The sequence below is a fragment of the Mus musculus genome, chromosome 1 (genome assembly GCF_000001635.26).
Source record: "Mus musculus strain C57BL/6J chromosome 1, GRCm38.p6 C57BL/6J".
Taxonomy (NCBI): domain Eukaryota; kingdom Metazoa; phylum Chordata; class Mammalia; order Rodentia; family Muridae; genus Mus; species Mus musculus.
In genome coordinates, this window is record NC_000067.6 from 34,165,668 (window position 1) to 34,183,924 (window position 18,257).

General features: G+C 44.3%; 1 protein-coding gene and 1 long non-coding RNA gene across 36 annotated transcripts in view; one reads left to right on the forward strand and one right to left on the reverse strand.

The window, feature by feature from the left end:
* Positions 1 to 18,257, forward strand: part of Dst (dystonin) — a 400,775-nt gene that overhangs the window by 257,780 nt on the left and 124,738 nt on the right. For 30 of the 35 annotated variants that reach the window (XM_006495666.4, XM_006495690.4, XM_006495691.4 and 27 more), the window contains 13 exons: positions 513 to 638; positions 1,272 to 1,424; positions 1,609 to 1,763; positions 1,944 to 2,070; positions 2,156 to 2,339; positions 3,497 to 3,654; positions 4,083 to 4,261; positions 4,693 to 4,831; positions 5,449 to 5,642; positions 6,516 to 6,678; positions 7,335 to 7,418; positions 8,448 to 8,555; positions 9,030 to 9,128. In XM_006495666.4, the coding sequence (XP_006495729.1) occupies positions 513 to 638; positions 1,272 to 1,424; positions 1,609 to 1,763; positions 1,944 to 2,070; positions 2,156 to 2,339; positions 3,497 to 3,654; positions 4,083 to 4,261; positions 4,693 to 4,831; positions 5,449 to 5,642; positions 6,516 to 6,678; positions 7,335 to 7,418; positions 8,448 to 8,555; positions 9,030 to 9,128 (1,869 nt within the window). Of the gene's footprint in view, positions 1 to 512; positions 639 to 1,271; positions 1,425 to 1,608; positions 1,764 to 1,943; positions 2,071 to 2,155; positions 2,340 to 3,496; positions 3,655 to 4,082; positions 4,262 to 4,692; positions 4,832 to 5,448; positions 5,643 to 6,515; positions 6,679 to 7,334; positions 7,419 to 8,447; positions 8,556 to 9,029; positions 9,129 to 12,128; positions 14,832 to 15,467; positions 18,238 to 18,257 lie in introns of those variants that run through there. The other 5 variants (NM_001276764.1, NM_134448.4, NM_133833.4 and 2 more) reach the window with 3 other exon arrangements.
* Positions 178 to 12,497, reverse strand: Gm26788 (predicted gene, 26788). The gene is made up of 3 exons (NR_165804.1): positions 12,221 to 12,497; positions 3,478 to 3,603; positions 178 to 1,428 (listed from the first exon to the last, which is right to left on the reverse strand). It is a non-coding gene; the product is annotated as a predicted gene, 26788 (long non-coding RNA).

Below are 18,257 nucleotides of genomic sequence, written 5' to 3' on the forward strand. Positions count from 1 at the left end.
ATAGGCTCAGTGAGAGAGCCTATCTCAAAGAAACAGGGTGGAGAGAAATGAAGAAGCCTCCAGTTGTTGACCTCTGATTTGCACACACACAAATACTGCACAAAAAAGATCACTCTAAAAATTTGTTCAATATTAAGGAAAAATATATACTATAGAGTCAACCACATAAAGACTTCATTTTTTCCTTTAGAAATTTTAATATATTGTATGAAATTCCACCCCTACTTAAAAGATTGATTGAACCCTAAAGGAAAACAGACTTTTGATCAAAATAATATAAAGCCCAAACATAATGCATAATATACATGTACATTTTGCATAATTAATATTCATCTGTAGCCACCCAAGTTAAAGATTAGTTTGAGCTTCAGAAAGGATGTTGCTGTTGTTGCTTTGTGCTTTGGTTCTGTCCTGGCTTGTCAGCGGCGCACAGAGGGCCTGGCACCAGATTTGACAGCTCTGCGCTTTACTGGCATTGAGTGTACCACAGCTGCCAAGTTTTCTCTCTTTAGTTTTTCAATGATGCCAAAGAAGCCACTGATTACCTAAGGAATCTGAAAGATGCCATCCAGCGCAAGTACAGCTGTGACAGGTCCAGCAGCATTCACAAACTGGAAGACCTTGTCCAGGAGTCCATGGTAAGGATGCAGAAACTCTGGGCTTTGTCATACAAACAACAGGGTAGATTAGTGTTTTGTTCTATGTTTCTATGTTCTATGTTACATACAGATTTGTACTTCAGACACACAGCTGACTCATTCAACTGAGACTTTGGCTTGGGTAGTTTTTGATGATGTTTAAACTGCTTTAGCAGTGATGTGTGTGGTCAGTTTTCATTTCTGGAGATATAACAATGGACAAAGCAAGCAGGAATCACCCTGTCTTGTGGTGCCTAGATATTAAAGGGTAGCAACACAGTCATACATTAAATAAACAAAATGCTTGTAGACTGTTACATTGTAGTAACAGCAACAAGGAAACAAAATAACCGTAGACTGGTACATAGTAGTAACACAAGGGAAACAACACCATAGACTGGTACATAGTAGTAACAGCAACAAGGAAACAAAATAACCATAGACTGGTACATAGTAGTAACGGAAACAAAATAACCAGAAAAAAGGAAGGAAGAGGGCTTCAAGAGGGATGGGAGATGTGGAAGGTGTCCCCAGTAGTCAGGGCATTCTTCAGTGATGATGGTTTGTGTGAGGCCCTGTGGGATGGGAAGTTTGAATCATTAATTTTCAAGTCCCGCCGTGTTTGCTACCTAGGAGGAAAAGGAGGAGCTCCTGCAGTACCGGAGTGTGGTGGCAGGGCTGATGGGGCGAGCGAAGACAGTGGTGCAGCTGAAGCCGAGGAATCCTGACAACCCACTCAAGACGTCCATCCCCATCAAAGCCATCTGCGACTACAGACAGATTGAGGTACCTGTAATTCTCAAAGCAGACTGGATATTAAATGACGTCATAACGCTTTCTAGCCAGAAGGCATTTCTCTGTCTCATAAGATATATATATATTATTATATATATAATAATTCTAAAGATCGAGTGTGGAGGAAGATGAATTGATGGTGACCTCAGCTTTCCTTTCTTCCATTTAAAACCAGATAACCATTTACAAAGACGATGAGTGTGTCTTGGCAAACAACTCTCATCGAGCTAAATGGAAGGTCATCAGTCCTACTGGGAACGAGGCCATGGTCCCGTCTGTGTGCTTTACTGTTCCCCCACCAAACAAAGAAGCAGTTGACTTTGCCAACAGGTTTGTATGGTTTGGGGCCTTTCTGAAGATTAAAGAAGCCATCAGGACTGTGTCAGGGACCTACGGGGTTGGAAAGTTCCGGAGCTACTACACAGGGGCATTTTAGAAATAACTATTGTAGCATCTTTTCAGAAAGGAGTAAAAAGGCCTAAAGTCTGTATTCTCCTGTGTGTATTCCAGAATTGAGCAACAGTATCAGAGTGTACTCACTCTCTGGCATGAGTCTCACATAAACATGAAGAGTGTCGTCTCCTGGCACTATCTAGTCAATGAAATCGACAGAATTCGAGCTAGTAATGTGGCTTCGGTGAGTGTGACATCATTTACGAGCCTCCCCACTCAGATGTAGCTCCTGGCGCCACGCCATTAATCCAAGGATCCCTGTTCTTTAGATAAAGACGATGTTGCCTGGCGAGCACCAGCAGGTTCTCAGTAATCTCCAGTCCCGCTTGGAGGATTTCCTGGAGGATAGCCAGGAATCCCAGATATTCTCAGGCTCGGATATAAGTCAACTAGAAAAGGAAGTGAGTGTGTGCAGGAAGTATTATCAAGAGCTCCTCAAGTCTGCAGAAAGAGGTAAGGCATGGGGTTGCTGGGTTTCTTTTCCTTGTGGGGGTTTCGTCTAGACTCTCGTACTCCCCTTGGAAATCTCAGTCTTGGGTGTATTACGTCAGTCAACTGGGACACGCATGCAAGATTGCTGAACAGTATGAAAATGTGTGTGTGTGTGTGTGTGTGTGTGTGTGTGTGTGTATGTGTGTGTGTGCGTGCGTGCAGGAGATGGAACTCAGGAGCACATAACTTCATGCATGAAGCCCTGAGTTCAATCCCAGAACCACCAATAACAATCAGAACTTCTGAGCTACGAAGATGCCAGACAAGGTCATTAATTTCTAAAACTGGAGTAACTAAAAATTGCCCCCAAGTGGTGGGACAGTCGACAGCCTCAGCTCATCTGTGTGAAGCACATTTGCTGTGCTTTACCCAGCAACACTCAGAATGGAGGTCCTTAAGGCTCACGAAAGATCTGATTCTTTTCCCATGTTAAGTTTTACACAGCACTTAAAGCAAAGTGCCTCATTTAGTTAAATTTTATTTAATATCAATCTTAGCCCTAACTCCTCATACTATTTAGAAACAAGTGATTTTATTAGTAATATTTTGTGTTTTTAAAACCTTAAAACAGTAACTTTTTTTTAAAGATTTATTTATTTATTTTATGAATGTGTGTGCACTGTTGCTCTCTTCAGATACACCAGAAGAGGGCATCAGATCCCATTACAGATGGTTGTGAGCCACCATGTGGTTGCTGGGAATTGAACTCAGGACCTCTGGAAGAGCAGTCAGTGATCTTAACCACTGAGCCATCTCTCCAGCCCAATTAACAAAAAATTTTTACCTGCTTTTTCCCTTTAGATTTTGGTTTAATTTAATGGTTAATTGATAGAATATAATTCACATTTTTGTGATTATTAAACAGAATAATAATACATTACTTCCTTTGGGCATTTCAGTGATGATTTGGTATTTTAAATGACTTTAGGGAAATTTGCTTGGTAATTTTTAAGTTTTAAAATTCACATTCTAAGATTTCTGTTTTAAGGTTACGTCCTTAGGGTTTGTGCTAATAGGAACCACTGGTTTGTCTCAGTAAGAACAAAGCTGGTGTAGTGAAGCTTGCACGAGAGCTTCCTGGGGAGCGGAAGTTACTTACACGCTGTGTCCTTCCACAGAGGAGCAAGAGGAATCTGTGTATAATCTTTACATCTCGGAAGTGCGAAACATTCGGCTCCGCCTGGAGAGCTGTGAAGACAGGTTGATTCGGCAGATCCGGACTCCCCTGGAAAGAGATGATTTACATGAAAGCATGCTCAGGATCACGGAGCAGGAGGTAAGAGTTACACACGTGTTAGCAAAGCCAGAGTCATTTCCTCTTAGAGACCCTGAATGTCACCTTCTGATTTCCCCGCATGAGACTGTGACTTCAGTTCAGTTGTGCATTTCTTACTGGATGTGAACTAAGATCCCATGACTGAGGTCTGCCTCTGAGGTAGTAAACAGAGAGGCACCCTGGTGGGCTTCAGGCAGAAGTCATTATACACCCGCTGGTTACAGAGTTAGAGATTTAGGTCAAAGGACAATGCAGTAACGTCATTACTGGTTATCAAGCTGAATTGGTGTGCTTCTGTTTACTTGGTAGAGGAAAAGGTTAGACAGGTGCTTATATTGGTAATAAACTACAAAATGTGTTTTTAAGCTGCTCTAAGAACCATGCCCATTGCAGAGACAAAGATAACCTCCGTTTGTTTTCTGTACTAGAAACTGAAGAAAGAGCTGGATCGGCTTAAAGATGACTTGGGAACGATCACAAATAAGTGTGAAGAGTTTTTCAGCCAAGCGGCTGACTCGCCGTCTGTCCCCGCTCTCCGATCAGAGCTCAGCGTGGTCATTCAGAGCTTGAGTCAGATCTACTCTATGTCTTCCACGTACATAGAGAAGTATGGCAGCAATCAGTCCTTACCCCGTCCCCTCTCTCAGTGCTTCTGCGGGCGATCCATTTATCTTAAGAAACTAGATTGATGATGTTTCTCCATGTTTTGGGGGGGAGGGGCTACCTGGAAACTCCCTTTTTGTAGTTTGATGATATTTCTCCATGGGTGAGGGGGCTACCTGTAAACTCCCTTTTTGGGGTTTCCGCTCATGCTTGGCATAACCTATTGGAACCTAGGAACCTATTGGCATCTGTGTAACAGCCTCCTAGGGGTGGGGTATTGGGTGGTGTCTATTAGGAAAAGAATCAGCTGACTGCCACATGGACAGGAGGCCAGTCAGTGTCCCATGTCATGAGTTTTAATGACCCTGTAAGTCTACAGTGTGTGTCGGGGGAAGACATTGAACAGCATGAACTAGTATTTATTTCTCCTTAAAGATTGAAGACTGTGAATTTGGTTTTAAAAAACACTCAAGCTGCAGAAGCCCTTGTCAAACTCTACGAAACCAAACTGTGTGAAGAGGAAGCAGTTATAGCAGACAAGAATAACATTGAGAATTTAATGAGTACTTTAAAGGTAAGAGTCTCACTTCTGACCGCGGCTCCAAGGTCCTGCTTCGAGTCATTCCTCTAGCTCAAAGCTTGAGCGTCAAACATCCGGCACTAAGACTCTGATGTAGAGAGTGCTTCTGAGTGTGCCACCTCCGTTTCACATTTCTAATTCCAAAACTTCCTATAAATAACTACACTCAATCGTTCCAGTATAAGTTATTGATCTATTGCCATGAGGAGACATCAGGACCAAGGTAATTTATAAAGGAAATCTTTTAGTTGGGGGCTTGCTTACAGTGTCAGATGGTGACTCCATGATCATCATGGTGAGGGGTATGGCAGCAGGCAGGCAGGCATGGCACTGGAGAGATAGCTGAGAGCTTACATTTAATCCACAAGCCCAAGACAGAGAGAGAGCAACCCGACCTGGGCTGTTGAAACCTCAAAGCCCAAACCCCAGTGACACATTTGCTTCAACAAAGCCACCCTCTAATCCTTCCCAAACAGTCCCACCAACTGGAACCAAGCATTTAAATATATGTCATACAATGATGAACAAATTGTAACCGTGGGTAAACAGTGTGTTTCTGTATGACTTGTTGATACATTATATCATGATGTCCATTGATTCATGTATTTCAGCAATGGCGATCAGAAGTAGATGAGAAGAGAGAGGTGTTCCATGCATTGGAAGACGAGTTGCAGAAAGCAAAAGCCATCAGCGATGAGATGTTCAAGACACACAAAGAACGGGACCTTGACTTTGACTGGCACAAAGAAAAGGCAGACCAGCTTGTCGAAAGGTGGCAGAGCGTTCACGTCCAGATCGACAACAGGTGGGTCACCTTTCTGTTCAGTGCACATGTAGGTGGGAGTCCCTTTGTGTACAGAGGGCAAATTCCAAACTTACCAGGTGTTAAGTGACCTTCCATAGCTAATGTGTGAGCTGTAGGATTATTCCCTAATTCCATTTCTTTCTTACAGACTCTCTTTTGCAAAACACGTAACATGAAAGAAACATTCTCCTTTCTTTTTAAGATTTATTTTATTTTATGTGCGTGGGTGTCTTGCCTGCACGTGTGCATGCTTGTGTTCCGCATGCATACCAGGTACTCGAAGAGGCAGGAAGAAGGCATTGGATCTTCTGGAACTGGAGTTACAGTCAGTAGTGAGCTTCTATATGGATGCTGGGAACCAAACTTAAGTCCTATGGAGAGCAGCCAGTGCTCCTAATTGCTGAGATGTCACTACCTCCAGAAAAATGACCTTTTCAACTGTGCACAACTAAAAATTCTGATTTATCCTGATATTTGTATAATCTGTCTTTTAAAAAGATAGTAGTATACTGCTCTAAAAGTTATTACCAACTTACAATGTTCAAATAACCATGAGTTTATGAAATAAATCATAAGCTTATTTCTTGGGCTCTACATAGCAATAAGCTACTCAGGATCCGTTGATTGACTGTAATGAAGGTCACTTGCCCTGCGTTTTCAGCTTTAGCCTTAGAGCCATAGTAAAACAGCACCAACAAACTTCATAGCTCCTGGGACAGGCTATCTCTGTTCACCTGGACACCACATGGGGCAGGTGCTGCTGGAATTGTGTTTTAGGCTGCTGCCAGGTATCTGCCCTGTTGTGCTTGGTGGCTCTTCCCTGCCCTTCCCCTCTCCTGCTGGAATGTGACTATTCCATTGCTGTTCTTGTAGGCTCCGGGACTTAGAAGGAATCGGGAAGTCCCTGAAGCACTACAGGGACTCCTACCACCCTCTCGATGACTGGATCCAGCACATTGAAACGACCCAGAGAAAAATTCAGGAAAATCAGCCAGAAAACAGCAAAGCCCTGGCCCTGCAGCTGAACCAACAGAAGGTACTTGAAACTGAGAGTCTGTCTGAATTTGGTCGGCCTCAAGCCTCACCTTTCTCTCCTGTCTTGGAATCAAAGGCAGTTGCTTAGACCAATGTGAGGAATGATGATGCATGTGAGAATTCTATACCTTAAACCTGCCTGCATTTACTTTTACTTTCCAGAAGTCATTTATAAAAGCATAGATATTGAAAAGTGTGTTAGGGTAGTTTCCACAGACTTCATTTTCTGGGTTTCATAGGCTGGGTCTAATTTTTCTTGATAATATGCTGGCAGCATAGTTTTATACTTGCTAAATTAATAAACATGGCCAGAGGTAATAGATAGAATCCCGGCTAGTGGCGATTGGTGGGAAGTTGGATGGTTTAAGGTTTTATCATTAGCAGCCAGTAATGTCTAAGAGTTTGCATCTGGAGTGGGTATAAGGGACAGCACCACGTCTGCTCTGCAAACTTCTCATTTCTGCCCTGAAAGCCTCCCAAGGGTAGATCGTTTATTAATCTTCCCTGGAAGTTTGTTATTTATCTATAAGTCAAGGCACGTGTAAGTATGACGCATTAAGTGGTGCAGCACTGAGTGGCTGCATGCTTTTTCATTACTGAGCATGGGGGAACGCTGTAGAGCTCCTGTCTCCTCCTCTCTAAACTCTGCGTTTACAGATGCTGGTGTCTGAAATAGAGGTGAAGCAGAGCAAAATGGACGAGTGTCAGAAATACTCAGAGCAGTACTCGGCTGCCGTCAAGGTGAGGACAGACAAATAGCTATATAATGCTATAGCATAGTTTTAAAGCAGTTCAAGTCAGTCCGTTCTGTTTACAAAGAGAAAGTCCCTATTTGATCATTTGCATACATGCCTAGTAATTATGAAATGAGTCAGGTGATGGCCCGTGACTGGTTCATTTTCTCTGTTTCTGTGAATGCATGAACGTATACAGGTGCCCCAAACACATAGCTCTGAAACATTTCTTTCTTCCTTTTCTTTCTTTTTTTTTTTTTAAAGGATTTATTTATTTATTTATTTATTTATTCATATGTGTGCTCTATAGCTATCTTCAGACACACCAGAAGAGGGCATTGGATGGTTGTGAGCCACCATGTGGTTGCTGGGAATTGAACTCTGGGCCTCTGGAAGAGCAGTCAGTGCTCTTAACCACTGAGCCAGCCATCCCTTCAGCTCTGACATTGGTTTCTTACTGCTCTCCTTTTCTCTTTAAATAATTTAAACTGTAGAGAACATTTAGCTTGTCCTGAAGAAACGCTGTCATAGTTCGATGCTAACACTGAGGCTATCTTAGGCTCCCAGCTCCATAGCTCTCCTGTTGAACAACTGGAGGATGCCTATAACTGATAGTATTCTGCAGTGAATGTTTTCTCGAGTTCTAAAGACAATTGGGACCTTGGCTGACCACTGCACGTGTCTCTGCTCATGTCACTGCCTCGCAAGTATCTCTAGAATCAAATAGGTCTTTAAGTTTTTCGTTTTCAAGGCAGGCAGTGGTGGTGCATGCCTTTTGTCTTCGCACTTGCAGGGGAGGCGCATACATCTCTAGCCTGGTCTACAGAGTGAGTTCCAGGGCAGGCAGGGCTACACAGAGGAGCCTTGTCTGTAAAAACAACAACCACAACAATAAAATGTAGTATTCATCATTGACTTTTTTTATTTAAAATTGTTTCAGTGAACTAGTTGCCAATGCTCTGTGGTCAGCCCCTGTGGAGTGAAGCTGTCAGGCTTTGCTTGAATTAATTTTTATCTCATTGGTTCTTTCATGCAGGACTATGAGTTGCAAACAATGACCTACAGGGCTATGGTGGAGTCCCAGCAGAAGTCGCCAGTGAAGCGACGGCGGATACAGAGCTCAGCAGACCTCGTTATTCAAGAGGTAACAAACACAGAAGGGCAGAGGACAGGAAGGGAGAAACAATGTTTTCAAAACACTTTTACTTTCTCCTGGTAAAGCATAACTAATATAAAACTGGCCATTTTAATTATTTTTAAATGATTCAATAGCATATTAGTATATAACAATTTTGGGAATGCATGACGGTTTACTTCTAGTGTTTCTTTTAGATAATCCCTCACAGAAAGTACCACGATACTACATTTTATTAAGGCTCTTTAAAAACTCTTTTAAAGTCAAGATCATTTATTAACACAGAAAATAATGTTTCATGAGTCTACCCAGAAGGAGGTAGGGCATACAAAGAGGTCAGCAAGCTCGTTACTCCTGAAGTGAGACCAACTACTGGATAAGTGCTCTTTATTCCCGAAAGCCTAGTCGGTAGCGCGGGCATCAGTCAGCAATCACACACCGCCTTGGTTGCAGAGCTAACGCTCTCTCACTTCTCCCTTGCAGTTCATGGACCTACGGACACGGTACACTGCCCTGGTCACTCTTATGACGCAGTATATTAAATTTGCTGGTGATTCGTTGAAAAGGCTGGAAGAGGAGGAGGTAACCGTTAACATGTTACATCCGTGTGAACAGGGACTAGGTTTGAGCCGAAACTGTAATGCTTTGGGAAGGAAAAATAAGCTTCGTGATGAATTTACATGGCTGATTGCTAACATGCAAGTCGTTAATTAGTAGCTTAACCTGGAAGAGACGGAAAGCCTTGGACGTTTGTTTGGGTTTTCGAGTCTCCAAAACAGAAAAACATTTTTGTAAAAGATTTATTTATTTATTTATTTATTTATTTAATGTAAGTACACTGTAGCTGTCTTCAGAAGACCAGAAGAGGGCGACGGATCTCATTATGGATGGCTATGAGCCACCACGTGGTTGCTGGAATTTGACCTCAGAACCTTCAGAAGAGCAGTCATTGCTCTTAACCGCTGAGCCATCTCTCCAGCCCCAGAAAAGCATTTTTAAAGCTTTACTTCAGGAGGACTGGAGTATCGGCTGAGTGTACTTTAGTCATGGGTTTGATCCCCAAGCCTCAAAAGCAGCTACTTCAGCACCAGTGTGGTAGAATCAGTGTCATCCACAGTGCTGGGTCAGCGGGAACATTTGGGCAGAAGCGGCTTGAGCTTCTTCACATCTGAGTTTCTATCAAGTGCAGATGCTGCTCATAGGAAGTCTGTAGAGAACTTCCACGCACACACACCTCCGTTACGCATCTTAAATTGACATACGTTGTTTAAAAGTTAAATTAAAATCAGCTGTATTAAAAAGACACACTTAATAGTATATATTTGTGCAAAAGAATGGGCTTAAGAAGTGTGGAACTTTAAGCTTTGCATTTTTGCCAAAAAATTATATGTGTTAAGAAGAGTAAACCTCTTTCTGATACAAAGGGTATTTGCAGCTTTGATCCTGAACTTAGAATTGTGCTGAGAAACAGGAAGAGTAAGAAATGACTTGTAGCCGGGCGGTGGTGGCGCACGCCTTTAATCCCAGCACTCGGGAGGCAGAGGCAGGCGGATTTCTGAGTTCAAGGCCAGCCTGGTCTACAGAACTGATTCTAGGACAGCCGGGGCTACGAGAAGAAACGCTGTCTCGAAAGACAAACAAGCAAAAGATATGTAACTAACTGGAGTTTTAGACCCCTAGTGCTTCTGAAACAGTCTTGAAGTTCTCCAGGATGAACTGCCCTCAGAGAACAGTTTTTCATAATCAACACACAAGCAGAGATACCTGAAGAGTTCAGAAGTAACAGCGTGTGTTAGAGAAATATAGAGCATTAACTTAGATGTGTATTTGATATGGTGGAGAAATTCTGTAGCTGATACGAACACCCAACTCTAGAAGTTATTGATCCCTCTGCAGAGAGCTGAGAGACCTTTCAGGGAGCTGATTTTCATGCATAAGTTTGATGGAAAGATGTAAAACCAGTAACTGACCTAATTATTGAGGGTAATTTTAAGCATAAGTGAAAAAAATCTAGTTAGTTAGATAACATAGACTTATTAATAAACCACCAAAATTACTCTAATTAAGATACTGAAGACTCAGCAATAGATTTTATTTTATTTTTGCTGAGGTAAACAAATTCTGACTAAGAGAAAACAGCTCAGAATAACATGGCTATAGCTAAGCTATGCTTCTGAGAAAGATTTGATGAGGGACTGGTTCTCAGAAAGAATTTTTTTTAAATTAAATTTTGTGGTTTTTGCTTTTGAGATAGTGTCTCTCTGGTTAACCCAGAATGATGGGCCAGAACTCCAAGTCCTCCTGTTTCAACCTGAGTACTGGGATCACAGGTGTGTGGTCTGTGCCCTGAGAAGACTTCATGTTTTCAATATGCAGAATGCTGTAGTGTCCTGAGGGTTGACTTTGATACAGAATTGAAATATACCATTGAGCGTAGCAATTGCTACGAGACTTGTTTTTCTGTGGACTCGTATTAACAACCATGGGGAGATTAATGAAGGAAGTTGAGCTTTTAAGCCCCAAATTATCAGAGACCAAGAAAGTGGAAGAAGAAAAAGATTTGTTATCAGTTAAATCCTTGAAAGTCACATATTCCAGTGAAAACAAAGCATATCTAGAAAATGATTTTGTCTTTCTAGTTCAGCTGTTATCTCTCTTTTCAAATTGATACTGACTTGAAATATTAAGTAAGAAAACTAGAATATGTTTATAAACTAGCCCAAACATTCAGTATTTCAATTAATATTTACTTCCCCGGTCCTCCCAGCTGCTGAAAGGTTTCCTGATACGTATTTGGTAAGATGGATATGAATCCCTATGTATATTTTTAAATCCTTCCTATTTCACAAGTTCCTTTGTATTTGTGGGGTATCTTAAGGACTTGACAAGACGGGTTCCAGATGAGGCATACCAACAACGATGACCTGGGGGCACCTGAAGCCATCAGGGACAGGCGCTGCCTTTGCATTAGCAATGACCTTCATTGTAACTGTCACATTTGCATGCATAAACATTGACTTAGAAATGTCAATGTTTTGCGTACTTCTCCTTTCCCCTGTTTTAAAGTACTATTTCTGACTTTGGCTCTCTGTTCTGTTTCTTTAATCATAAACATGGGACTGCGCATATCATGTTTAATTTCCACTGAACTCTCCGCTCTTGAAAACTGAATCTTGCGTTCTTTGGTTCTTGTGTGGTGGTGGTGTTCTAAGCTGACAGAATTATGTTGTATGAGACTAGAGTGGCTATCATTATAAGAAAAGCTTATGTTTTCTATTTATAAAAGTTTGGGGTCCCACTCTTGTTCTGTAGAGACATTTCTTGCTTCAGAACCTCAAGCCTGCTAATTTTCAATATGAAATTACTCCTGAGGGGCAGAAGACATTCGCTGGCAACCGAACAGGCTTGCAGGATTTCTGTCTCCTTCCTCCTGGCTTTCTGAGGCTTCTGTTCTGAAGGTGCTGGTGCTGGTGGCGACTGCTTATTCCGCATCTAAGTTCCCTTGGTCTCGTAAGTACTGCTCCAGAGGCTGCAGAATCTATGTCAATGGGACGCCTTTGACCCTTTAAATGTTTCTCGCAGATGAAAAGGTCTAAAGAGAATTCTGAGCACGGGGCGTATTCAGATCTACTGCAGCGTCAGAGAGCAACCATGGTTGAGAATAGCAAACTTACCGGGAAGATCAGTGAACTGGAAACAATGGTGGCTGAGCTAAAGAAACAGAAATCCCGGGTCGAGGAGGAGCTTCCGAAAGTTAAGGAGGCCGCCGAAAATGAACTGAGGAAGCAACAGAGGAACGTGGAAGACATCGCCCTGCAGAAGCTGAGGGCCGAGAGCGAGGCCAAGCAGTACCGCCGTGAGCTGGAGACGATCGTGAGGGAGAAGGAAGCTGCCGAGCGGGAGCTGGAGCGGGTGAGGCAGCTCACGGCGGAGGCGGAAGCTCGGCGAGCCGCGGTGGAGGAGAACCTCCGCAACTTCCGGAGCCAGCTGCAGGAAAACACCTTCACCAGGCAGACGCTGGAAGATCATCTGCGGAGGAAAGACTCGAGCCTCAGTGATCTGGAACAGCAGAAACGGGCCCTGGTGGAAGAACTGCAACGAAAGCGGGACCACGAGGAGGAGCTCCTGCGACTGGTGAAGCAGATGGAGCGGGACCTGGCCTTCCAGAAGCAGGTGGCCGAGAAGCAGCTGAAGGAAAAGCAGAAGGTCGAGTTGGAAGCCAGAAGGAAAATCACCGAAATTCAGTTTTCATGTAGAGAGAGCGCTGCGGTGGCACAGGCACGGCCCCAGAGGGAGCAGGGCAGACAGAAAGAGGAGGAGCTGAAGCAGCAGGTGGATGAGCTGACCTTGGCCAATAGGAAGGCAGAGAAAGAGATGAGGGAGCTGAAGTATGAACTCAGCGCGGTCCAGCTCGAAAAGGCCTCGTCTGAGGAAAAGGCCCGGCTGCTGAAGGATAAATTGGACGAGACGAATAACACACTCAAGTGCCTCAAGGAAGATCTGGAAAGGAAGGATCAGGCCCAGGAACGCTATTCCCAGCAGCTCAGAGACCTTGGCAGGCAGCTGAACCAAACAACAGACAAAGCTGAAGAGGTCAGGCAGGAAGCAAACGATCTCAAGAAAATAAAGCACACCTATCAGTTGGAATTAGAGTCTCTCCATCAAGAGAAAGGAAAACTCCAGAGGGAAGTTGACAGAGTCACCAGGGCGCACGCACTAGCCGAGAGGAACATTCAGTGTTTAAACTCCCAAGTTCACGCTTCGAGGGATGAGAAGGACCTCTCAGAAGAGAGGAGACGGCTCTGCCAGAGAAAATCAGACCATTTAAAAGAAGAGTTTGAGAGGAGCCATGCACAGTTGCTTCAGAATATTCAAGCCGAGAAAGAAAATAATGATAAAATCCAAAAGCTGAATAAAGAGCTGGAGAAAAGCAATGAGTGCGCAGAAACGCTCAAGCAGAAGGTGGATGAACTCACTAGGCAGAATAATGAAACCAAATTGATGATGCAGAGGATTCAGGCAGAGTCCAAGAACATAGTCCGCGAGAAGCAAGCCATCCAGCAGAGATGCGAAGTGCTGCGGATCCAGGCAGACGGTTTTAAGGATCAGTTACGGAACACCAACGAACACTTGCATAAGCAGACAAAAACAGAGCAGGATTTCCACAGAAAAATTAAAAGCCTCGAAGATGATCTAGCCCAAAGTCAAAACCTAGTAAGCGAGTTCAAGCAAAAGTGTGACCAGCAGAGCATGATCATCCAGAAAACGGAGAAGGAGGTGAGGAGCCTGAGCGCAGAACTGAGCGCGTCCAAAGAGGAGAAGCGGCGGGAAGAGCAGAAGGCTCAGCTGCAGCGAGCTCAGGTGCAGGAGCTGAATGACAGGCTGAAGAGGGTGCAAGACGAGCTGCACCTGAAGACCATCGAAGAGCAGATGACCCACAGGAAGATGATCCTGCTCCAGGAAGAGTCGGATAAGTTCAAACGCTCGGCAGATGAGTTTCGGAAGAAGATGGAGAAGCTAATGGAGTCCAAGGTCGTCACTGAAACCGATCTCTCAGGCATCAAGCACGACTTTGTGTCTCTCCAGAGAGAAAACTTCCGGGCGCAAGAGAACGCGAAGCTGTGGGAGACCAACATTCGAGAGCTTGAGCGGCAGCTTCAGTGCTACCGTGAGAAGATGCAGCAAGGCCCGCCCGTGGAAGCAAACCACTATCAGAAGTGCCGGAGACTCGAGGAGGAGCTGTTGGCCCAGAGACGGGAAGTTGAAAACCTCAAACAAAAAATGGACCAGCAGATAAAGGAACATGAGCACCAGTTGCTTCGGCTCCAGTGTGAAATCCAAAAGAAGAGCACAACCCAAGACCACACCTTCGCGTCGGCTTTTGATACGGCAGGGAGAGAGTGCCACCACCCTGCAGAGATCTCCCCTGGGAACTCTGGGCACCTTAACCTAAAGACCAGACTCCCACTGTCCAGGTGGACTCAGGAGCCACACCAGACAGAAGGAAAATGGCCGCACAGGGCTGCTGAACAACTTCCGAAGGAGGTTCAGTTCCGACAGCCAGGGGCTCCGCTGGACAGGGAGAGCAGCCAGCCATGCTACTCGGAGTATTTTTCTCAGACAAGCACTGAACTGCAGATAACTTTTGATGATAAAAACCCAATCACGCGACTGTCTGAACTAGAGACGATGAGGGAGCAAGCCCTGCATCCCTCCAGACCGCCGGTGACGTATCAGGATGACAAACTTGAAAGGGAGTTGGTGAAGCTTTTGACACCCTTAGAGGTACACATTGGCCTGAGGCCTTATTAGCTGTGTCATGTCAGGCTGCTGCTTTTATTTCTTTTTCTTTTTTTTTTTTTTTCTCCCAAGACTAGATTTTTTAAGTTTTGAATGCTTAGCTGTGTGTGAGGTGGGGGAAAAAAAAAGAACACTGTAATTTTCCAGCAGTTTGGCTGCATTTACTACAAATTTCCACTGACTTATGAATGCTTGAGATGAGATATAAATATGGGTGGGTAAACTTATTTCTATAGGAGTAAATATTTTAATATGACTATTTTTTTTTAAGATCTAGAAAATCGTTGTTGGTGCAGTTCAGTGGTAGAAGGCTTCCCTGGCATATAGATGGCCCAGGGTTAGAGACCCAGAACTGCAAGAGAGAGCGGGAAAAGATAGAAGAATCAAATACCACCTTCAATTTCTAGCATACTCTGTGGCCAGGTTTCATTCTGACCTCTTCCCACTCATCGCTTTAATGTATTCAGTTGCTAACACGAGTCTCTCAGAATATTATCCCTACCCTGGGCTTGCAATTCTCCACTCAGTTATAGTTGAAGGGATTGTGATTGGGTGGAGACTACTGGATAAAATGTCATGCTCTAGGGGCAACGTTTAACGTCTTAAACATTCCTATTACAGATAGCTAAGAACAAACAGTGTGGCATGCATACAGAAGTCACGACCTTAAAACAAGAGAAGAGGCTGGGTTCCAGTGCTGGTGGATGGATGCTGGAAGGGTGCAGAACATCTGGTGGACTCAAGGGAGATTTCCTTAAGAAAAGCGTAGAGCCAGAGGCTTCCCCGAGCCTTGACCTTAACCAGGCGTGCTCTGTTAGGGATGAGGAGTTTCAGTTTCAAGGGCTCAGGCACACCGTGACTGGCAGGCAGCTGGTCGAAGCCAAGCTCCTGGACATGAGGACAGTTGAGCAGCTGCGGCTTGGTCTGAAGACTGTCGAAGAAGTTCAGAGAAGTCTTAGCAAGTTTCTGACCAAAGCTACCTCCATTGCAGGACTTTATCTAGAATCTTCCAAAGAAAAAATGTCGTTCACTTCGGCGGCCCAGAAAATCATAATAGACAAAATGATAGCTCTAGCCTTTTTAGAAGCTCAGGCTGCAACAGGTTTTATAATTGATCCGGTTTCTGGTCAGACTTACTGTGTTGAAGATGCAGTTCTTCATGGCATCGTTGATCCTGAGTTCAGGAGCAGGCTCCTGGAGGCAGAGAAGGCAGTTTTGGGATATTCACATGCTTCTAAGACGCTGTCAGTGTTCCAGGCAATGGAAAATAGAATGCTTGATAGGAAGAAAGGTAAACATATCTTGGAGGCACAAATTGCCAGTGGGGGCGTCATTGACCCTGTGAGAGGCGTCCGTGTCCCTCCAGAAATGGCTGTGCAGCAGGGCTTGCTGAACAACGCCGTCCTACAGTTCCTGCATGAACCGTCCAGCAACACGAGAGTCTTTCCTAATCCCAACAACAAGCAGGCTCTGTATTATTCGGAGTTACTGCAGATCTGTGTGTTTGATGTAGATTGCCAGTGTTTTCTCTTGCCGTTTGGGGAGAGGGAAATATCCAATCTCAACATAGAGAAAACTCATAAAATTGCCGTGGTAGATACCAAAACTGGGGCGGAACTGACGGCATTCGAGGCTTTCCAGAGAAACCTGATTGACAAGGGTATTTATCTCGAACTCTCAGGGCAGCAGTATCAGTGGAAGGAAGCTACATTTTTTGACTCCTACGGGCATCCTTCTCACATGCTGACTGATACTAAAACTGGTCTGCAGTTCAATATTAGTGAAGCTGTCGAGCAGGGAACGCTAGACAAAGCCTTGGTGCAAAAGTATCAGGAAGGCCTAACTACACTAACAGAACTGGCTGACTTTCTTCTGAGCAAGGTAGTTCCCAAGAAGGATTTGCACAGTCCCATTGCAGGCTATTGGCTGACCGCTAGTGGGGAGCGAATCTCCTTGCTGAAAGCCTCCCGTAGAAACTTGGTTGATAGGGTTACAGCCCTCAGATGCCTTGAAGCCCAAATCTGTACAGGAGGGATCATCGATCCCCTAACTGGGAAAAAGTACAGGGTGGCCGAGGCTTTGCATAGAGGGCTGGTGGACGAGGGCTTCGCCCAGCAGCTACGCCAGTGTGAATTAGTGATCACGGGGATCAGCCACCCCGTCAGCAATAAAATGATGTCAGTGGTGGAAGCCGTGAATGCAAATATCATCAGTAAAGAAATGGGCATGCGGTGCCTGGAATTTCAGTACCTGACAGGGGGCCTGATAGAGCCGAAGGTTTTCTCGAGGCTGACCATAGAAGAGGCCCTTCACGTCGGTATCATTGATGTCCTCATCGCCACCAGACTCAAAGATCAAAAGTCATATGTCAGGGATATAATGTGCCCCCAGACTAAGAGAAAATTGACATATAAAGAGGCCCTGGAGAAAGCTGATTTTGATTTCCACACAGGACTTAAGCTGTTAGAAGTGTCTGAACCCTTGGGGACAGGGATATCCAACCTCTACTATTCTTCCCAGTAGGGCGTTTGACTCTGTGCAGAGGCCGTGTCGGCTGCATCCTGCCATCTGTTCAGAGCAGATGGTGTCTGCTAAATGTGCAGCCTAGGAACTGTGTCACCAACTCGAAGCGCTGTTAATTTCTTGTAGGCTAGAAATAGCTCCCTGCTCAGAAAACACGGCCATTCTTAAGTTGAAAGCAGAAAACGATTGGCTGCCCCTGACAAAGTAACTTAAAAAAAAAAATATCTTACTAAAATAAATGGGTTTTACCTAGAAAATGGGGTGAGCTTGGTGACCATCCACACGTTCACAGGCCCGTTTCTTCTGACCTCCTTCATAGTCCTTTCACTGAATAGATTCAACACATTAATGATGTCATCCATTGTACATCCTGAAAGAGCACCTCACAGAGCACCACAGGACTGGGATCCAAAGGAACGTGCAAAAGTGCCCCCGACCCGTGAGGCTGGAGATGGCTACCTGCAGGCAGTGATGTCCTCTGCATAGCGAAGTGTTCGTCGCTGTTAACTTTTACTTTGGTTGAGACTTTGGAAATAAAATCTAACAAGTGCATTGTGTATTGGAGGAGGGGTGTCATCTGTGTGGAGTTTCTCTCTCTTCTTTTGCTCTCTCCTTTTGTCTAATAGCATCTGTCAAGGCATCTGCGATTGTAATGCTAATGTAAAGGCAGCGATTCCCAAATCTCTCTCATGAATAAAGTTGGGTTTGCTTATTTGTCATACTCCTGAAGCAGCTGGGTGGCCAGAGCAGTGATCCCAGACTGATCATAAAAGCTTTTCCCGTCCTCAAAGACATCTGCTGTGTGATGCAGTGGATGTGGTTAAGTGAATGAATAAAATATCGCAGTAACCTGTGTGCATGATGGAAACATTTGTGCCTTCTTCTTTC